The sequence below is a fragment of the Adiantum capillus-veneris genome, chromosome 22, assembly GCF_014529385.1.
Source record: "Adiantum capillus-veneris isolate H3 chromosome 22, ASM1452938v2, whole genome shotgun sequence".
In the NCBI taxonomy this organism is placed as follows: Eukaryota; Viridiplantae; Streptophyta; class Polypodiopsida; order Polypodiales; family Pteridaceae; genus Adiantum; species Adiantum capillus-veneris.
The window spans coordinates 104,692,671-104,713,794 of NC_140952.1; the positions used below are offsets into that span (position 1 = coordinate 104,692,671).

Sequence of the window (21,124 nt, forward strand, 5' to 3'; positions counted from 1 at the left end):
TCTCTTAAACCTGGGAAACGTAGCAAATTTTAGAGATTAATCAGCTTTCCGCACTAATTTCTCTCAATTTTGTACGCTTTCTTATCTCCAAATGCAAAATGTACAAGTAAATTTTCGAAATTTGTAGGTGTGATTACACTAAAACTAGGTTTATTCCCAGCACTGGCATTGGCTCTAGTAATGTCGATATATTATTGGCTCTAGTAATGTCGATAAGACTTAATAATACCGCGGTGCCCACAGAATGCGGCAAGAACAGCCATGTTCATAGTCTCTTGGCTCGTGTCGAAAAAACCCATCTCCACATTCATCTATATGGAAAAAACCCATCTCCACCACATTCATCCACAAAGCTTCTGCTTAGCCTTTGTTCATGCTCAATTATGTACTAATAATCCCAGGAGATTTAGCAATGCTTTTACAGAAAATAATATTTTGAAAACTTCACCCACATAACACTTGCAGAACGGTTCTAAGAGGAAGCACGCAGGTCCGTAGACGCCCGAGTTCAACTCCCGCAGTCATCCCATTTTACGTTCTCCCAAAAGGGAGACACCCACCTACACACACACACACACACAAAACTGTAGGATGGAGATGCACTATACCTTAGTTATTCCCCTGTTTATGCTCTCTTCTTCTAGAAATTGTGCAATGGGAGGTACCTACATTTGATGATAATTGACGTAAAGCAAAGTTTCAACTTTTACTCCACTGCCCCACACATGCTACACGCTAGTGAGTTGCGCTAGTGAGATGCTTCACACACACACACACACACACATTACAATTCAATTCAGTAAATCTCTGCAAAACCCACCATGAGAGAATGTTGGGAATGAGACCCTGCCATCATTAGAATGAAGCTCTGCACTAACAAGGCTACTCATTGATTGAAAGAGCAGATACAGAAGAGCTTTGACTAGACTCTACAACTGCTCCCCTCTGTGTGTGTGTGTGTGTGTGTGCACGCGCGAGCCTGTCCACACAAACAAGAGACACAGAGAATACCGGTGAGATCTGCTTGGAGCACCAAACTGGAAGACTTCTCATGGACAAGAACGTGAGTGTCAGAGATGTAGATTTAGAGTGCATTGGCAGTGTCAGCACAAGCCGTTCAAAAAGCAGCACTGCCACTATCTTTCCTCCAATTCTCCACTCACAGACCACCTCGCCTGAAGCACACAACTTGGAAGAGCCGACCCTATGTAAGAAGATCGTGCATGTGCACCGGAAAGCATCGGAGAAGCAGCAAAAGCTGGATGCAGCTTGGCTCAACACAGAAGGCAGCGGAGAGACTAGAAACTGTCCAATTCACTCAAATCCAGACAACTGCAGCAGACTTGTAGACTCGCTCTGGGAGCATGGCAATGAGGACAAGTACAAGCGTGCAACCATGACTGGGCTGCCTTCCTTTGGTTCAGCAGTCCATTTTACAAAACAGAAACTCTCAATCTTTGCACAACAATGGAGAGACGGAGTCTCTTCCGGCTCCAAATGGACCATAATTGAGGCATGCGTACGCATCACATGCTCAAATTGGGTATGGTGTCTTGTATTGGGAACCTGGTTGGAGCAGAAAACAGCCCAAAAATGGGGCCCTGTCGAGACCGTGCTAGCTAATGCCATCTGTGGGTGCCTATTTGAGCTATTTGGCGGGCAGGCTATCCTCATTGTCGGGCCAAGCTCTCCATCTCTCATCTTCATCGTTGCTATTACGACAACTGCAAAGCGCCTTGGAGTGGATGCCATACCTTGGATGGGATGGATAGGAGTGTGGGGCTCCCTTGTTTTGCTTCTACTTGCCCTGTCCAATGCTTGTCGATTTATGTCACATGTAACATTCTTCAGCTGGGGGGTTGTGTGCATCTTCATTAGACTCACTTTTCTCTGGGCGGCAATGGAGCAAATTGCGCACATGTTCACAGATCCAACTATGAGTGCAGATTCTGCTCTCTTCTCACTATGGCTTGCGACTACAGCTTTCTTCATGGTGCTGTTGTTGGAGAATACACGGAAATGGAACGCCTGCAAACAACAAACACATCACGCATTTGCAGACTACAGCCCCATTCTTGTCCTAATACTCCTCACAGGTTGGTGTCTGAGAGTGTCAACCCTATGCTATTCCCATTAAATCTGGCTCATCCATGCTTATTAAGAGACAATTACCCTGTTTCGCAGCTGTTCCACTCTTGCCAAAGTTGAACCGCACCCACATTTCACAGGTCAGTCTCCCGGAATCTGGCTATCACACGGACCAACTCTCGAGGCTAGGATGCATCACTTTGAGAGTCTTACCATACTGGGCGATTCTATTGGCAGTCATTCCAGGTATCATGCTTGCAGGAATACTCTTCATATACCATCATGCCACATCTGGTTTGCTCCAGGTGAGCCACACACAAAACTCTTCTCTTGAAAAATTTCGCTAGTAGGGTTGAAATTTAGTATTAACGTGCATACATTGGCTCGAATTCGTAGGATGATGTGAGTTGGACGCCTCTTTACAAGAACTCGAAAAAGTGGGACCTCTGCATTGTCGCTTTGCTCGTCTTTCTTTGCAGCATTTTTGGCCTTCCATATGCTTGCGGAATGCTCTATCAGGTGACATCTAATGTGCACCCCATTTATAGCTCTGTGAGTGCAAAACCCACAATCAGCTAGACCCCACATGACATGTTTTCTGGTTGCAGAGTCAAGTCCATGTCAGAGCACTTACTTTGAAGCTCCATGATTACTCAGATATAGAGGACCGGAGGGGAGTTGTCACCAAAGTACGAGTGCAACGTGTGTCTGGTCTAGGGGCATCACTACTTTCAGCTGCATTTCTTTTGCCTCCAGTCAGACACATCATCACAAGAATACCGCTAGCAATACTAACGGGACTGCTCATGCAGGTACATACTCAATTTCTAAGCTATTTTAGTGATGAAAGTTATATCCTGATTGTATGCACCATGTCCTCTGCCAAACAACGCTAATGCAAAGGTGTCTTGCAGTTTACTTGCCACCTGTATGGAAGGTGGGACATCATCGTCCTCATAAGCAGATTCTTCAATAATAGAACACAAGCAAAATCGCACAGACGGCCATCTAAATCAGCTCTATGTGTATATACAGTAGCCCAAATCATCTGCATGTCGATTGTCATGATAGTGAGCAAAACACCTGCCGCAGTTATGTTTCCCTTCTTCATCCTCGTGACATTATGGGTGCGGCATTCAGCAATGCGAAGTCTCTTTAGGAGAGAGGATTTTGCCAAGCTGGACACACGGCTCCACAAGGACTGCTCTGACATGTCAAGTTCTGGGCAGCTATCTGTGGCTTCTCATGTCCATGCCCGAGGCCAGCAGGCTTGGCCAAAAATTTCGATCCCACAGACCTTAAACTTCAAAGCGGCAATCGCAGTGCCTATGACAGAAGTGCATACAACACAGCAACAGAACCCCGCGTGTGTGGACGGAATCCAAGCTGATATAGTGGCAGAGAGTGGGGAGTCACCCTTGCCATATGCAATGAGCCCTTCTCTTCTGCATGCAAGCTCCAGACGTTTGAAGGAGCGTTCGCGTCGGAGATATAAACGGAAAAGGCAGTTATCCATTGACAATGCAGATACATTATCTTCTGAACAGCAACATGATGAGCACACACCCATCCCACCATTGGTGAAAGCCATGATGCAGGAGCACAACTACCCATCTCTGTATGAGCAAGATGAAGACATAAATCTCAGCAAAAGGGTATCCCCCCGGCTATCGCCACAGTTTTTCAGAAAATCAAAGCATGGACCCGGTGGGCAAGAGAAGCCCCTGGAGGTGCATTCAAATCTTCTGTATGAGCCGAAAAGACCGGCAAGGAAGGCAATGACGCAGAATGAGGAACCCTCTACCAGCAACATTGCTGGAAACGAGATACAAAGCGCAAGTCAGAGGGAAGAGATTGCAAGGTTTCAAGGGTCACCTGGGATTGGGCGATGCATAAGGAGTCCCCCAGTGTTCAAAAACCAATCGCCCACAATCAAGATATACAAGAAGAAGCATCTGAAGATATCCATCGCCATACCTCGTAATAGAGCTTTTCCGAAAGAGGAAATATATCCTGGCAATGTGGGTGCCCAAGATCCACCGAGGAAGCCCTACCCTCGTCTGCGGAGGTGTAGCACCAGCCGCTGGCCAACCACCCACAATGATTCTCTCCACCATCATCATGAACGACAGAGGCACTCTACTTCCATGTCAAAAGAAGAGAGAGTGCGTGAAATTTAGCAATGTTAGTGAAGTAGGAGTAGGTTAAAGAGGAGATAGCACAAGAGTCAACTATTCCTCATGGTGCACTCCCATTAGGAGGGGTGAGAAGCTACAAGCAAAGAAGCTGAAACAGATAGCTTGGCGTGAGAATTGGCAAGGTAAGTGAGGCTCTAACCAAAGGAAACCTTTAAAGATGCATACTCGCAGTCTATGTTTGTGATACAGGAAGAAAGGTATATGAAAGTTATACTACTAGAGTGTCATTCCCAAATCTCATAAGGTGCTTGGTGGTGTCTTGGGTCTACTCTCACACCATGATTAACGATTGTACATGTGAATTTTTTCATGCCCTTATTTAATTGATGCTAGAAGCCTCCTTCCAAGTACCTTTGAAAAAGGATTTCTAGAACATATTTAAATTTTTTGACATTGTTGAATTTATATGGGGAGCCCATGGGGCTCATCTAGCTCGGTTTATGACTTGGATCAACAAGTGATGTGTGTCTCATCTTGCATATACCTAGGTATGAATGCCTCTTACATTTTTACTTGGTTAACCTAATACCAATTATTCCATACAACCATGTAGAAGGGGTACAAACAGTCCTAACACTTTGGTATACAATGATATTGTATCTTAAATCTTGCTCGTCCTACAAGGCCATTGATCATGCTCTTTGGTTCTTTTTCCCTTTGTGAACCCCTTTGCGACTTTTGAACATCGTAATTGCTAACAATTTCAAGTTTCAAACATCTTAGGAAGTTTTAAATTTCAATGTATACAGAATTGCATCCAAGGCGCAAACGTGCTTTCTCTCTTTATACATAGTTTGTTTATACGGATAGGAGTGACATATATTCTCCCCCCAAACCAACTCCTCTCTCACACACACAATTGTATGTGCTTTGACATGGATTTGTTGATTTTCCTTATCGATTCTTATGAGTCTATATTATGTGATTAAGGGTAACAAAAGTGCCACCCATCAAAGGGTGCTGGTAAGCAACCTCTCTTGTGGTATAGGAAGACAACAAATTAGCCTGTTTTCTTTCATTCATTTGCGACAACACAACACAAATGCTAGCCTTCAAACATTAAAACTAGCAATAGCATACAATCTTCATTCAAGCTGTGTCTGTAAGTAGTCGGCTACGTACCTTGAAGACTTTAAAGTTGGCCATTTTGACGTGGTTGCTTTGATGGCGAGCTTCTGTTTTGGTCAACTAGGTGCAAATGCTTTTTAGATGCAAACCTTGTATTTGTGTTTTAGAGATGCAACAATATTTCTAAAGTCAAAGAAATGGAAACTTCACGCATTCCTTTCATAAAGATTTTCACGTTTCTTGTTGAGTGCTTGGTAAGTTAGCAAGGAGACCATTTAAACCTCATCCGTCTTCTCTGTGTTACTTTGTCAACTACATGAATAATTTACTACCATTCCATCCTCTCATACTTCTGAATTAATGTAAGACAATGTGATGGTTGATTCGAACTCGACAATTCCATTAAGAAGAATACTTAACCTTCAATCACTGACAATAGACTGGATGCTCCTCGCCTTTGTTTGTGGCAGATTCAAGATAGAATATATCACCTTAACTAGAGAATGCTAGAAATTTTGTCCCTTTAATGTTCACGTGGTACGTACATAACACCACAATAGATAATGTGAACCACTCACATAGCAAACATCATCTTAATGTCTTGAAAGTCTCATACAATATGCTCTTGAAGTCAACCTCTCAAATGAATGTTCTGAATCCAGGCTATGTAGCAAAAGAACATACCAACTTCATGTTTTAGCAAGAACATTGACGATCAAACCCGCTCGCAAAATTTTTTATCAAATCAGTTTGTTGGTTTCTGATTTTGGTCAATGGTGGGTGAATTGCAAGTTGAAGTGATTGATACCTACCAACAAACTAGACAATGGAAGACTATATATGCAATTTTCTCATTGCAAAATCGCCACAATCAAGGCTTGGAATACATTAGCATGTATAGGTACAATTGTGCATTCTCATCACTTGCGCCATGCTAGAATCTCTTCGATTATCAATTTTGTGATTATAATCTATATTTCATCAAAATATTAATTGCCTTCCACGTGTTGTAGAAGTCGATTGAAATATTCACTTTGTCGTCTTAGCTTTTAAAGAGTTCTCCTTATCTTTCTTATAAAGTTTTGTAGTAATTATCCACAATTCTTCAGCATACACTTAGTACCCCTACAACAATTGAAGCATTAAGCAAAGAGCTCCTCTCTCTCTCTCTCTCTCTCTCTCTCTCTCTCTCACACACACACACACACACACACACACAAAGCACTTGTATTCAGATACCTTCTCTCTTCTAGTAGATCATAAATGGACTTATGGGATTGTTTAGGGCTCTCCATATGTAGCACCCATCCTTGATCCATGATGGCACTAGACCATTAAGGCATTTCGCATATGAGAAACAAATGAATAGCTCAACTTGAATACTAGACCATTAAGGCAATTTACATGTGAAACAATTGAATAGCTCAACTTTATTGGTTCCCACAAAGATGTTTAAGAGAGTGCAAGAGGAGAATGGCTTTAAGGTCTACCACAAAGATTCTAGTATTCCTTGTGCAAATGACTTCGCAATGAAGGTCAAATGTCCCATGTGTCTTCCATGTCAAGAGTAGAGTACACGATCTTTTAAAAAAGTCTCTGCATGCACACAATTTTCTACAAACTGGGATACATCACATACTACTGATCACATGTGATGCTATTCATAAATAAGAACCTCCAAATTATGCACCTCTCATTTAGCATGCTTTTCATAATGGAACATTCATTTAGGCCTGTATGAAGGCAAACTAAGACAAATATATAGGGAAACTCACATGCTTAAAATCCAAGTTAATGACTTCATGTGAAAGGAGCATAACAATTGCTTGAGTGTGGGCATGTGCATGCCTTGTGTGCGAGTGTGTGCACGCACGCATGTCCAATGTTGGTTCTGATACTCGTACTTTTCGGGTTTGAGCCATACATTTACATCAATACATACTTCTATGTACTGTACGTGACTTTTGACTTTCTCCTCATATATCTGCTAAGTAAGATATCCATTGTCATGAGGTTGCTGAAGAAAAAACATATTTGGTGATTGAGTGGCTGGGAATATAGAGTATATTTCCTTTGATCCTTTCAGTCCTTCATCAAATGTTACTTAACATAGAAACATCTAGTCGTACTTTACGCGCTCCTTCTGCGAGTGTACCATATTGTGTATCGTGGCGCATTGTATCGTACATAACATACGCATGCACCTTACCTTGCACGTGCTCGTTGAAACACCACCTTTTATAGCCATTTCTACAAACTTATGACACTATACCGAGTCTCAATCCTATCAATACATGCAAACACATCAACTTTAAAGGTAACCCTCCTATATTTTGTAGGGTCATCAACAACACTCTGGGTACAGTTTTGAAAGGAAAGAGCGAACATATTCTGTCTTAGATACACAAATCTTTTTATGAGAATGCACAGAGGCTTGTGTGTGTGTGTGTGTGTGTGTGTGTGTGTGTGTGTGTGTGTGTGTGTGTGTGTGTGTGAGAGAGAGAGAGACAGAGAGAGAGAGAGAGAGAGAGAGAGAGAGAGAGATTTGACTAGCTCCAGCATTCATCACATATACTTTCAACTTAATTTTTTAAGAGTGCTTAAAGCATGAGAAGCATTCCCTACAATGCGCGCTGTACATAATGGCGCGTTGGATGTATGCTGTCGAAAAATTGTCGGAGATCTGTATCAATGTCCAGTTTACTTGTTCATTCCTGAAAACTTCAATAATATTTTGGACTGATTTGTAGGGTTTGGCAAGGTCAGTCAAGAGATAGGATTGGATACACAATGACCCCTTTACGTGCACGTGGGCAGTGCTCACATGAACCAGTTATTTGTCATATATGCAACTACGCAAGGCTTCTCGTGCCTTTACCGATTTTGGCATAGTTGCATCAGTAACATCTTACTGTTAACTGATGCACGCATGACCACGTCCTATATTTAACACACTACATTGATTTCATGAACTAATCATTCTTCACAAGCAGAGTTTCCTAACTACACCAAATAGCAAGTTGTGGCGTCCGAGGTGGTGACTCTCCCAGTGACTCTCCCAGTTAACCCCGCGGCGTCTAATACGCATCGCCCTGAAAAAAAACCACCCATCAGCATCCGGCAAGGAACGATTCGTTGGTTGGCCTGAACCAGCTTTTGCCCTCTACGTGTGAATCCCCTCCACCCACCTTTGCAACCCAGTCATCAAGAATCATGTGAATACCCATGTAAAGTCATATGCTCTGTCCACCTGGCATGATGATGTCACACAGTGTGATGTATCCCTTATGTCACCCAATCCTATATCTATTAAGACTTCTATGTACCCAAATTTTCAAGTTAATAGAAGCATTTTCTCCCTTTGTCATTATGAATGCTGCCCTTGATTATCCTCCCTAACCCAACAGATATTTCTCAAGAAAAAGTTCAAAGGGCCCTCCAGTTTGGTGTGAGCTGGAAAACTGACACATCATATGTACATATAAAAGAGGTGATCAGGACATAGTTAACAAGGCGCCTAGAGATCAGAAACTACATTTCCAAGGTCAATCGTGGATTTTTCAAAGATTACATACAACACATAACTATAAGAAGCCGTTCCTAATCCATTCCATTGCAAAAAGAGCGAGCCATTTCCGTTTTGAATTGCCTTGCCTGCCTCGTTTCCACTTCCTGTTCCATGTGACTATGGATCAGGACCTTAGGGTGCAATTCACCTCTCATGTGAAGCCCATCCACTTTCAGAATGCTTAGGCATTACAACGTCCTTGGCCTTGTTTCCTCCATTCAAATTTCCGCACGCACCTCGAAACAGATGAAGGTGACCGACTTGTTTGCACGTATGCATAGGTTTTCATGCTCCTACCTCACCTAAAGAACTCATCTCAAAACACGTCATTGTATGCACTTTCAATGGAACTATTGTACAACATCTATTTCTTTAAACTCATTGAAGCAAAAGAATAAATTTTGGCAACATAAACCTTTTTGGAAGAGAGAATACAAAAAATTAAACCTTGTCTGATTCCACCACTCATGATTTTGAATCGTTCAAGGCTTGTTGCCTTGCTTCTAGCTCGGACACAAGATCTAGAACCTCATTCAGCAAACGCTGAATGCTCCTATTGGAAGCCATTGCAGGCAGTACATGCGACTTCAGCAACTCTTGCTTCTTCAAACCCTATATGAACGACATGACATGTTTGGATAGTGGACGGAAAAGAAGACTGTCAACACAACACAGCAGCACACAATCAATCTCATTTAAAGTTTTTGATGACCAACAGCGCTTGATAGTTTAATGATCATGTCAAATGTGCTACAAAGACGGATTATGCCAATTAAATTAGATACCCCATGCCAAACACAGACATTCTATAACATATGAAGATGTCAAAAAATAAGTTGATTCTCCAAATGATAAACAAGCCAAAAGCATACCAGTACAGTTGATTCCCACTTGCTCACCCCTTCTGTGGTTGCATTGCTTCCATCCATGGCCGTATCATTGGGAAAAGGAGGACCCAAAAGCTCCATACAAAGCTCCCTCAGCCGAACTTCATCAGCTTCTCTACAGATTTCGAAAACATTAGAAAAACTATCAGAATATCTAAACTAGCAGGTCCAGAGATGCTTGTTCACCATTACAATTCTGAAAGTAAGACCTTGTAAGAAAGCGAGTGTATGCCAGCAAAAAGTTTTGATAATCCTGTGGAGATTTCAGTGCAATTGCAGATGCCATCTGTGACTCCAAATGGGACCTGGTCGTACTTTTGTCTTCATTCATGACCCTAAAAATGTAAAGTTAAGTTAAACATCTTACTCAAAGAGTAAGCACCATCATAACATACTCATCTCATTTTGTGAGGGTTTTATAGAATTGTCTACACTAGTCAAACAATAGCAAAGCGAAGTCTGGATGTCCATTTTATGAAGAATAATCTACCCACAGAAGCTCACATTCACCATCAAGGGAAAGTGCACGGTATAGGCTCACGGTGATCACCCATAAAACTATCTAACCATCAACTCCATCATGCATTGTAAGGATTCTAGTCCTACTTTGTGTTCTACACTACTTAATCTATGTGATCAAGACTGAAAGTTGAAATTACACTCAAGAGACTAGAACACCGTTGCTTGATTGCTTGATTGAATGAATGAAACTAAGTACAATAGACTCCTTTATGAGAGATAAGAGACATGAATGAATAGTAATGACCAATCACGAACAGACACTCTTTTGGACGAATAGACGTGTCTTTAAGCGAACAATTCCACCATTAGATGAAGGGACATGGCCAGTCGTCGAAAGGGTGTGACTTTTGATGAAGAGGTGTGTCATTAGAACAAAGAGTTGCAACCAGTCAAGAATAGAGGTCACTCTTCGTATCAGCAACTGGAATCAGCAAGGAGAGACACGTAACAATCGTGACATTCCCTCCCATTTAACATAAAACCCATGTGTCAAATCAAAGTCAGCCGCTTGTCAAAGAACTCTTGAAAGAGGTTGGAGTACTGCTACATGTCATCATCAGTTTGCCAAGTAGAAGCTGACTCTGGTCTAGATCCATCCACTTGACGAGAAATTTGTTGTGATGTTTCTTCTTGTTTCTTTCTAACAAACGTCAAGAATCTTTTCTGGAACAAGAATGATGTGTTCACCTTCAATTTCTGGCACATAAGAAAAGTCTACAGTAGCGAATCTCCTTGAATGTAATGTTTGAGCCATGAAATGTGAGAAGTTGGATGAATCTTATCCATGAGGCAGAAATTCCAACTTGTAATTGACAACTGAATTCTTCTTGATGATCTTGAAAGGTCCATAGAAGCGAGGTCGCAACTTTAAAAAACTGACTTCACAGCTTTGGAGCCATGTTGCCTCCTCCAGGTCTAGAGGATTTTTCCCTTGCCTTCCCAGTGTTGTTACTGCCCTATGGGCTCCGCTTTCCCTTTTTCAAAGTTTCTCACCTTTTTATTAGGTCAAGAGGGGGAGTATTTGGGTCAGGCAGCCTGGATTTAGGCTTATAAATAGGCCAGGAAGGCCCCTCTTGGAGTGCACAAGAAGCTCAGCAGGACACCCTTATGGGCAGGTCTTGCGTTATAACTTGCTGGCCTCCTAGCGTTTCTGCTAGGCAGCCTTGTGGTGCTTTGGTGGCAGCCAAGGGCAGCGTGCCGACTTGATCCCCAGGCAGAGGCCCTTCACTTAGTGCGACGAGCAGCAGTGAATTTCCTTCGGGTTTATTCCTCAGGACAGTCTGTTCGGTGGCCACCAAGTGCAAAGACAAAGCACTTCCTTCTTGGTGCAGGTCTAGGAGAGCAAAGATCTCCATATCCCCAAGAGGGCAGCCACACCAGCAGCCTTGAGGCATGTCCCTCTCTCTCTCTCTCTCTCTCTCTTGATGCGAGGAGGAGGAACAATCTAGGAGTCCTTGCCCATGTGGAGACCACGTCAGTGGTTTTGTGTACAGGAGTAGATAGCAGTAGTAGCAGCATTTGTGTATACCTTGGGTCTATCCTCTGAGGCATGTAAGTGCTAGGCCGGCGGACCACACTTGGTCACCTATATGAGCAGTTTGTTATCAGCATGGAGAGCCTTTGCCTAATCTCTCTCTCTCTCTCTCTCTCTCTCTCTCTCTCTCTCTCTCTCTCTCTCTGTGACTCTTACACAGTCCGAGATCACCAGGCTCATCCGCCAGGACTTGACTCAGCTAGACACCAAGAGGACATGGATACAACCAGCACAGGAGCTGGGCACGAAGATGGCTTTCTACAAAGAGCATCTCCTCCAGCTTACGGTTGATGGCTTTGTGACGAGACCGAGATACATGGACACCCACTTGTCTCATGGGATACGATGTGCTATAGGCCAGATACGTACATCTTCACACTAGTTGCGGATCGAGACTGGGAGATACAGCGGAGTACCAGCAGAGGCCAGGACATGCCCCCTGTGTGACATCGAGCCTGAGACAGAGTTGCACTACAAGTGCCACTACCCTGTCTACTACGAGATACGAGACCGCTTCCATTGCTTGTTTAGAGAGGGCTTTGGACCATTCTCCAGAGTCATGCAGTACGAGGATCAAAGATGCTTGGGTTTGTTTTTGCTCGAGCTACGCAGACACAGAGAGAGCCTGATGAGAGGAGAGGCTAGCCAATCCCAAAGACAGATCACAGATTTCTTTAGAGCTGCCACTGGACACCCGGAGGAGTTACTACCACAGCAGAGCTCGTCGTCTCACACCAGAGGCACACTGATCGACCGAGCGACTAAGCTTGGAAGATCCAAACGCCCACGACTGCGGAGGACTACACAGCATCAGCGGAGGCTGCATCAGAGGATTCGGATCACTTTGGCTCGACATGCACGACGCCCGGTCAGACTACTGACCATGGAGGAGATTGATGAGATCCGCCAGCGAAGACCGATGCTGGATCTCTTGTGATCTAGCTATCCCAACTAGCTGTTGTTCACACCTAGTAGTTTAGGATTCCATAGTATTTTATTGTGACATTTGTCATTTCATTTTTGTCATTGTTGTCATCTTGTTACTCTGACTCTGACTCTGTATCAGATCCACCACATTGTAACTTTCTGGTCTCATAGGTCACTTTGGCCTTTTGAAGACGTTAATATAACATTTCATTTCATTTCATTTCTCTCTCTCTCTCTCTCTCTCTCTCTCTCTCTCTCTCTCTCTCTCTCTCTCTCTCTCTCTCTCTCTCTCTCTCTCTCTCGCGTGCACATGGCTCTGTGTGCCACGTGGACATGCTTCATCGACTTCCAGAGCCAATTTTCCCCTTCTTAGATAGTGATGTCTAGAATCCTAGGAGGATTAGTACCGGCAATTTTGTGAGCCTGTTCGCAGGACCTACGTGTCCGGACAAGTCGATTAGATTAGGTTTCCCAGTTTTGGAACCCTCTTGCATAAATGGTTTGTACACGCATTTTGACAGATGTTTTTACACTAAGGTGGGCATCTGGCATGACGTACATGTAGTTCTAGGTTAGAGGAATCCAATGAGCCATTCCCCGCGTCGTTCAGATTCCCAAGTGGGCGGATGTGCGAAAATTTCACCCATATCTGGACCCCTGGACCAATTTTTAGGTAACTTGGTAAGTTGGTGGACACTTGCCCTACCTGATGCCTAATAAGTTCTTAACCAGTAATATTCACCTATAAAGGGAACCAAGGAGCTAGCATTCTCATCACATTGTGCAAGCGCCAGGAGTAGGGAGCGAGAGCACATCAGCCAGCGTTTTCTGCCATCAGCCCTGAGCCCCTAGCGTTTTCGGTTTTCAGCCCTTTGCTTCTTCGGAAGGCAGCAGATCAGCCAGCGTTTTCTGCTTTCAGCCCTTGCGCCAAGAGAACCTAGCAGATCAGGCCAGCGTTTTCAGTTTTCAGCTTGTCCTTCGCGACTGAATTGCTCGGAAAGCTGCCCATGCATGTCCCCATTGCGGTCCAATACTTTAACAGCCCATTGAGCCCTCGCCTCGGCCATTCCCTCGCCGCCATTGAGTCCTCCATTGCTGTCCATCATCGGCATCGTCGAGATCTGCATTTTCAGCCCTTCATTCCTCTCACATCGGGAGTGCAAACCAGCCCCTTGGTGGCCATCCGCACATCAAGAAGGACCCAAGGTGCATCAAATCAGCCCCGGAAGTGCCTCTATCAAAGGAGTTACAGCGGATACAGTCATCATTTGAGTCAATACAGTCTGCATTGAGGTATTGCATTGTGTGTACATTCCATTTACGCAATTTAAAGCAAATACCACATCGGCACGGTGTGGGTAGCCCTTGAGAGGGTTGGTTGGGACCTTATCGGGTATCGCTCTTCTCTTCTCTCTCTTCCTCTCTCCCTCTACACATCACTATTGCATTCTTTCAACCCCTCTCTTCAGGGGAAAGTAAAAGGAATCATCATTTAAGATTTAAGGAATCACTAAAGCAAGGAAAGAAGAAGGATTTGTGGAAGTGTAAAACTAGACCTTCACCATTTCAATTCCACTGCACCTGACACTCTCTCTCTCTGTGTGTCACAAATTGCTGACATGTCAAGCCACTCAAGAACGGAGCCAACTTGCAGATCCTGCACGAGGGGCTTCAACTGTAACAGCAACAGAAGAAGTTTTACAAACTTGCAAAGTCTTGCCAAGTGGCCTATTTTTTAAGAGGAGTTCCCACCAACTTATGGAACTCCGTCCAATGGGGCCAAGTGACCTATAGGCATTAAAATTAAAGCAACCACACACTCAGAAGACTAGCGTACAAAACTAATGAGGTGGCAGCATCTGTATGGATGTTCCGTGATTTCTACTAATGTGGCACTATACAAACACCCACGTTTTGCGCTACAAGCTGCTGATGTGGCAGAACTGTACGGATTCCTACTTTTGCACTGGCAGTTGTTTGCGTTAGCTTTTGAAGACAAGATGCTTTTAGAACTTGAAGCTTTTCATGTAACTGCTTTTAGAGGGCCAAGGGCCTTATGAGCCAAGCGCTCATTCTCTAGCATGCTCCCACGTGGAGGTGCAGAAGATGGAGTACCGGCGTTGTACTCAGTTCAGCATTATAAAGAATGCCGAAAGGGGTGCCACGGTTTGGGACCAATGCTCTCTTGGGCTGGAACTCCGACACTCCGCGTCTCGGGTGTCGTGTATCTCTTTCAATTTAGTGGTTATTTGAAGTGCTTAAAGTTGTTCAGTCTATTCTTTTCCATTGGCACGTGGTGCCCGTGCTCGTTACATCTTCTCTCTTTCTACCTCAGTGATCTCTCTTCTCCAGAGTTACCTTGTATATGTATGTGGCATTGTAGGTGTTCTCTAGTGTCAAGAGGATCTTATCAGAGTTGAGCCAGATTGAAGTCGAGGAGTCCACCAAATCGGAGGCCAATTCATGTCTTCATTGCATTTCCGCTGCTTATTCTAGCATGGTATAAGAGCCATGGTGTCATGACCACCTTGGATGCTCGATATTAGCTCCTCAGGTGCCGTCTCGGACTTCATTGAAAGAGAGAAGAAGCTTGCTGTATCTTCCTCGTTTTTCTCCAATTTGGAGCAGATTTGGGTTACGGGTATGTGGAGGCTATGGACCCTCGTCTACAACTTCCCCGTCTTTTACCCTTGATTACCCCGACCCCTCTTCACCAAGGGAAATCCGATGGAGGTTTCAACATGTAGAGCATTGCTGGATTGTTCCGGTTTTCTCAAATGGAGTTATGTTGCCAAGCTTTCTCACAAGGGGAGCAAGCATGCGACCTTTGGTTGACCCGAGGGGGAAGCTGTCACAAATTACTGACGTGTCAAGCCACTAAAGACCCCAAGGGTTAGGACTCCCTCAGGCTAACCCTAGCCAACCTGCAAATCCTAGCCGAGTGTTACCATATACATGTGGTAGTGATGTGTGTGAACACACTTAGGACCGCCGGGGCATTTTTCCCCGTTTTAGGAGGTTTTTTCCCTCGTGCATTGTATATACGCCCATCATTGTAGGGCTATCCATCTTTCCATTGCACACTAAGTAATACACTCTCTGTTGTGTGCCTTCAGCTTCCTTCGTCTTCGCCAAGCTGTGTGTGTTTTCCTGCAACCCTAATTCCAACAATTGGTATCAGAGCAAGTTGCGTCCTCCCGGGCTTAGTCACCAGCAACTCCAACACATGCCTGCTCACTTTCTCCGATTTCAATGAGCTTTGGCAAGCTTCGCAGGTCAACAAAAATTTCGGACAAGCTCAAGGAGCTTAGTTTGCTCAGATTTCTGATTTGGACTCATTTCAACCTCCGTTCCCCTACAGCAGAGCTGCACAGGCTATTTCGTCATTTTGTGCAGAATTTCTGTCAGTGCCGTTTTCTGCATAATAGGTCCCTTGCAGTCTTCTACGGTTTGTATTATATAGCACGTGTTGCTCCCGCTTTGTTTCTCCTCTTTTCGGATAGTTTTCACATCACGTGCAGCATTCACCATGGCTCACAACAAGACACGTGTTCAAGATATTTGATGCTGAGGACAGATTGCATGGGAACAATTACCCTATGTAGGCTTACATGATGCAGCATGTTCTTGTGTCAAAGGGCGTCTGGAATATTGTGCAGGGCATTGATGTACGTCCTGGTTCTGAGGATGTAGGCGATGTTGAGGATGTTACAGGTCTTGCTGCATGGATTGCTGCTGTTAAGAGTTGTTTTGCCTACAGCAGAACAAGCTCGTTGGGATGTAAAGGATGCGCAGTTGATTGCGTTATCTGTGAAGCGCCCATTACTCCTCACATTCGTTGAAATCTGCAAAACAAGCTTGGGAATTTCTGGTTGGTCTTTATGCAAGCCGCAATGAGGCAAAAATTGCATTGCTGCGTAAAGAGCTGGAGTCAAAGATTCTGCATGAGGAAGATGATATGGACACTTTCCTTGCTGGTGTCAAGGATATCAATGAGCAACTTATTTCTGCAGGAGAAGTCATTTCAGACAGTTCCCTAGTGCAGACTGTTCTTGATGCCTTGCCAGTGTCACAAGCCGGGCACCACGTGCCAATAGAAAAGAACATATACCTTCATAAGTTCAGAATAGTCTGAACTCACGAATTATAAGAGGGAATAAAGCACTCATAAAACTATAAACGCAAGGGACACAAGAAAAGAAAAGAAAAACAAAAACAAACAAACAAACTAACTAAATCACTTTGTTTGCTACGGAACAAAACTAGATAAAACAAAACATTATTAACTTAAAAATGTTTTTAGAAAAGGCATGTGTAAAATAAGTAGGCTTAAAACAAGTACTCAACTTTAAGCAAAAGAAGGATAAGACATCTTAAAAACTTAATCCTAGAAATCAAACTTCACACAACAACTTCTAACGGAACACATTCTTAAGTCCTCATGTAAGCTAAATACGAAATCGAAAAATGAATACTACTACAAACCTACGAAGAGCAAAGAACCAAACTTGACAATATGTGATCTCAACTTCGCTGCTTGTCCAAACAGGAAGAATAAGATTATCACCTTTATCATGCATAGCTTGGACAACAGCTATGACATCCCTACTCACGTCGTCAGTGCCCAAGAGTAGGTGCAGGTGTATATAGAGGTCATTCATTATTTGAACGTACTCTACAAAACCAACGAGCTGAGTTTCTATCACCCTCCAGAGGTGATGGGCATACTCAGCCATGACAAAGGTTAGCATTTGTCAAGCTCTAGTAAAAATACTAGAAGCGCTAAAGATCAAAACAACAACATAAGGTGTTATTAAGTCAAACAATAAGTGGGCTTTTCAGCTCCCCACTTCTATTGAATTTACTACTGATTATCTTGAACATTCCAAAGGAAGAAACATTAAAAATAAACTTACTACGATGCAAAAATGAACGAATGTTTTTCATGATTCTTTTGAATGAGTATCCTTTTTCAACTAGTAAAGAAATAAGATGGCAAGATTGAACAACAAAAGTAGAATTACTAGAACAAAGACGAGAAAATCTAAATCGTTCAGAGCAAATGACACCGTACTTAGCTAAAAGAGAAATGTGAGGCATACGGATGATTTTTAGATTGGCATATTCTGGTTCAAGGCGCTTATCATAGATATCTACTTCTAATCCCAAGGGAGTCTGAAAAATCTTAAGGTCTAAAAAGGCACAACAATCACTATTTGTGCCAATAGAAAAGAACAGACTGATCAGACTTTTAGCACTTAAATAACAAATGAACTGAAATAGAGAGAGCACACGCGACATGGAGTGGCGGAATTCCACCCCAGAGAGTATTGGCCCCAAACCCTGGCGCCCCTTTCGGTATTTCTTTATATTGCATCAACACAGTACAAGCCAGTACTCCAGACTCTGCACCTTCTCCAGGAAGCATGCCAGAGAATGAGCCCTAACCTCATATTTAAAGGCCCTAGGCCCCAAAAGCAGTTTATAGTAAAAAGCCTTCAAACTTAAAAGCATCTGGTCCAAAAGCAAAGCAAAAAAACTGCCAACGTAAATCACGGAAATCCGTACAGCCTGCACGTCATCAGCCAGCGCAAAACGCAGAAGTCCGTACAACATGCTACGTCATCATGTCAGCGCAATTTTCAAAAATTTGCCACGTCATCAGTTTTTGTGTGTGTGTGTGTGTGTGTGTGTGTGTGTCCTGCTTTATTTTAATCCTTTATGTCACTTGGGGCCCCATCGGACGGGGTCCCCATAAGTTGGTAGGACTTCTTTTGTTACTTGCTCTTCTTAGGGTTTAGGCCCCTCGGCCAGCATGTGTAAGTTAGCTCCATTCTTTAGGCTTTGACACGTCAGCAATTTGTGACATCCCTCTTTCTTGAAAGAGTAATCGTCCGCGATTACAGGATATCTGCAAAACAACTCAAGTTAGCTCAAAAATTTCCGAGGGGCAATCAGTTTGCTCTTTTTTTTTATTAAGGAGTTAGCTTCTCCTTTCTACAATGCAACACAAATGCTTACATATGCATGTTACAAGACATAGAAACATAAGCCGCCGATGGACACTCCTCCCGCATAACCTAACAAGGTCGGGGCCGGGAGATATTCAACGACTCCCTCATCACTCCTCCCGCATAACCTAAAAAGGTCCGGGCCGGGAGATATAGAGGCCTTTTACAACCAAACGCCCCCCAGACCGCAGCCTGCGTCGTTTGGAGGTGCTAAGAGAAACCATGGCTCAAACTTCTTAATACTCCTCTCGCATAACCATCCAGGTCCGGGCCGGGAGTCACAACAACAATTATTTTACAAGCATACAACCAAACGCTCCCCAGGCATCAGCTTGCGTCGTTCGGAGGTTTGCAAATACAACGAAACGCTCCCCGGGCATCGGCCTGCATCGTTCCGAGGTTCAAACGATACCAAAACAGTATTTCTCACTTCTCCACCCAGGAGTAAAATCACGGATCAATGAAACTAGTATTAAAACGAGAGTCAAACATTTCAAATCAGCACCAAAACAGGTTCAAAACAGATACCATCCATTTCAAACAAATTTCAAACAGGATCACGAAACAAGTTCTTAAACAGATTTCAAACTTAAAAAGCAATCTCGACATCAATCGAGCTCAAAAAATCGGCTGACTTTCCATCTTGGAACCTGCACCAAAAATTAGGGTTAGGTTCATTCCGTAAGATCGTAGCCGAGCACAGCATGGTCCATCAGCTCTTGGACAGACAGTGTTTCTTTGGAGGCGATGGTAGTCCCAAGATAGCAATCGCATCGAACCTCCAAGTTTATCAACTCGAGAAGAGACATCTATTGAGAGATGTGGAGAAATTTCAAGATATAATCTGCTAGGTTTTCCATGGCAAGCATTTCAAGATACCCCACTCTGCCAAAAGTTGCACTCTGAAGGAAGATGTCAGAAACCAAATAACTTCGGGCAAATTTTTTTCTTGAAAGCTTGCCAAGTACTTGGAGTATGTTGCTTGACAGCTGTAGATATCAACATCTACATGGCACTGCTTCTGAGAAAATCAGTGACTTGAAACAAATCTGGATCCTTCTCTTGCAAGTGATCTTAATTGGCTTATGTCCTATAAGACATGAGCGGTGGAGACAGAAGCACCTCCGATGCGCGACGAAGTAAGGGTAGGAGTGGCTAATAAGTCCGGGTTGGAGGGCGAAGATCCCTCAAATAAAATTCCAATAGCTCTGTTTGCTCTTTTATAGGACCAGTATGCTTTCAGAAAAGCACACGCCTGATGCTCTAATACCTCTGTCACAAGCCGGGCACCAAGTGCCAATAGAAATGAACAGACTGATCAGACTTTTAGCACTTAAATAACAACTGAACTGAAATACAGAGAGAGCACGCGCGACACAGAGTGCGGAATTCCACCCCAGAGAGTATTGGCCCCAAACCCTGCCGCCCCTTTCGGTATTTCTTTATATTGCATCAACACAGTACAAGCTGGTACTCCAAACTCTGCACCTTCTCCAAGAAGCATGCCAGTGAATGAGCCCTAACCTCATATTTAAAGGCCCTAGGCCCCAAAAGCAGTTTACAGTAAAAAGCCTTCAAACTTAAAAGCATCTGGTCCAAACGCAAAGCCAAAAAACTGTCATCGTAAATCACGGAAATCCGTACATCTTGCCACGTCATCAGCCAACGCAAAACGTGGAAGTCCGTACAACCTGCCACGTCATCATGTTAGTGCAATTTTCAAAAATCTGCCACATCATCGGTTTTTGTATGTGTGTGTGTGTATGTGTCTCCTGCTTTATTTTAATATTTTATGTCACTTGGGGCCCCATCGGCGGGGTCCCCATAAGTTGGTAGGATTTCTTTTGTTACTTGCTCTTCTTAGGGTTTAGGCCCCTCGGCCGGCATCTGTAAGTTGGTTTGTGACAGCCAGACTCTTACCAGACTTTTGCTAGTGCTTGGAGACTTATGACCCAAGGAAATCCTGAAGTTGTCAAGTTTGATGCATTGTGCACATTGTTGTTGCAAGAGTCACTTTCCAGAAAAAACAGGACTAGACGGCATGCAGTTGAACAGGCTTTTATTGTTGCTCAAAGAAAGGGTGGTAACAGCAATGCAGCCACTTCTTATGGTTCTTCTGCGAGTGGAAAATCACTTGATCCTGATGCTTCTGCTGGCAACAATTCGTCTGGAATTTGTGGTGATAAGGGCAAAAAGAAGATGCGTTGCCATTATTGTAAAGCTAATGATCACTTGATCAAGCAGTGTCCTAAGTTGAAGGTCAAAGAGGCTAAGAAGAAAGAGGGTGATTCCACTGCAAATGCTGGTTCCACTACAAATGC

The 21,124-nt window shown here is 43.6% G+C and overlaps 2 protein-coding genes across 9 annotated transcripts in view; one reads left to right on the top strand and one right to left on the bottom strand.

The window, feature by feature from the left end:
- The first annotated feature begins 535 nt into the window (after window positions 1-535).
- LOC147429948 (putative transporter C543.05c) lies at window positions 536-4,636 on the top strand. Of its 2 annotated transcripts, XM_086496127.1 has the most exons (7): window positions 536-1,809; window positions 1,947-2,096; window positions 2,185-2,228; window positions 2,326-2,393; window positions 2,485-2,607; window positions 2,697-2,900; window positions 3,003-4,636. In XM_086496127.1, the coding sequence occupies exons 1-7, from the start codon at window positions 1,052-1,054 to the stop codon at window positions 4,266-4,268; spliced, it is 2,613 nt and encodes an 870-aa protein (XP_086352253.1). In that variant the 5' UTR covers window positions 536-1,051; the 3' UTR covers window positions 4,269-4,636. The 2 variants fall into 2 exon arrangements, with proteins under 2 accessions (XP_086352253.1, XP_086352252.1); XM_086496126.1 differs by having other exon boundaries at window positions 654-2,096; window positions 2,185-2,393.
- Window positions 4,637-8,675: 4,039 nt separating this feature from the next.
- The window catches only part of HIRA (histone chaperone HIRA-like protein), a 52,172-nt gene continuing 39,723 nt past the window's right edge, over window positions 8,676-21,124 (bottom strand). The window contains exons 8-11 of one of the 7 annotated variants that reach the window (XR_015185913.1): window positions 10,019-10,144; window positions 9,822-9,924; window positions 9,370-9,580; window positions 8,676-9,224 (exon numbers count right to left, since the gene is read on the bottom strand). Coding sequence is in view for 5 of the 7 variants with exons in the window: in XM_086496128.1 (XP_086352254.1) it covers window positions 9,388-9,534; window positions 9,795-9,924; window positions 10,019-10,144 (403 nt within the window). In the remaining 2 variants the exon portion in view is untranslated. Of the gene's footprint in view, window positions 9,225-9,303; window positions 9,581-9,794; window positions 9,925-10,018; window positions 10,145-21,124 lie in introns of those variants that run through there. The other 6 variants (XR_015185912.1, XM_086496130.1, XM_086496128.1 and 3 more) reach the window with 6 other exon arrangements.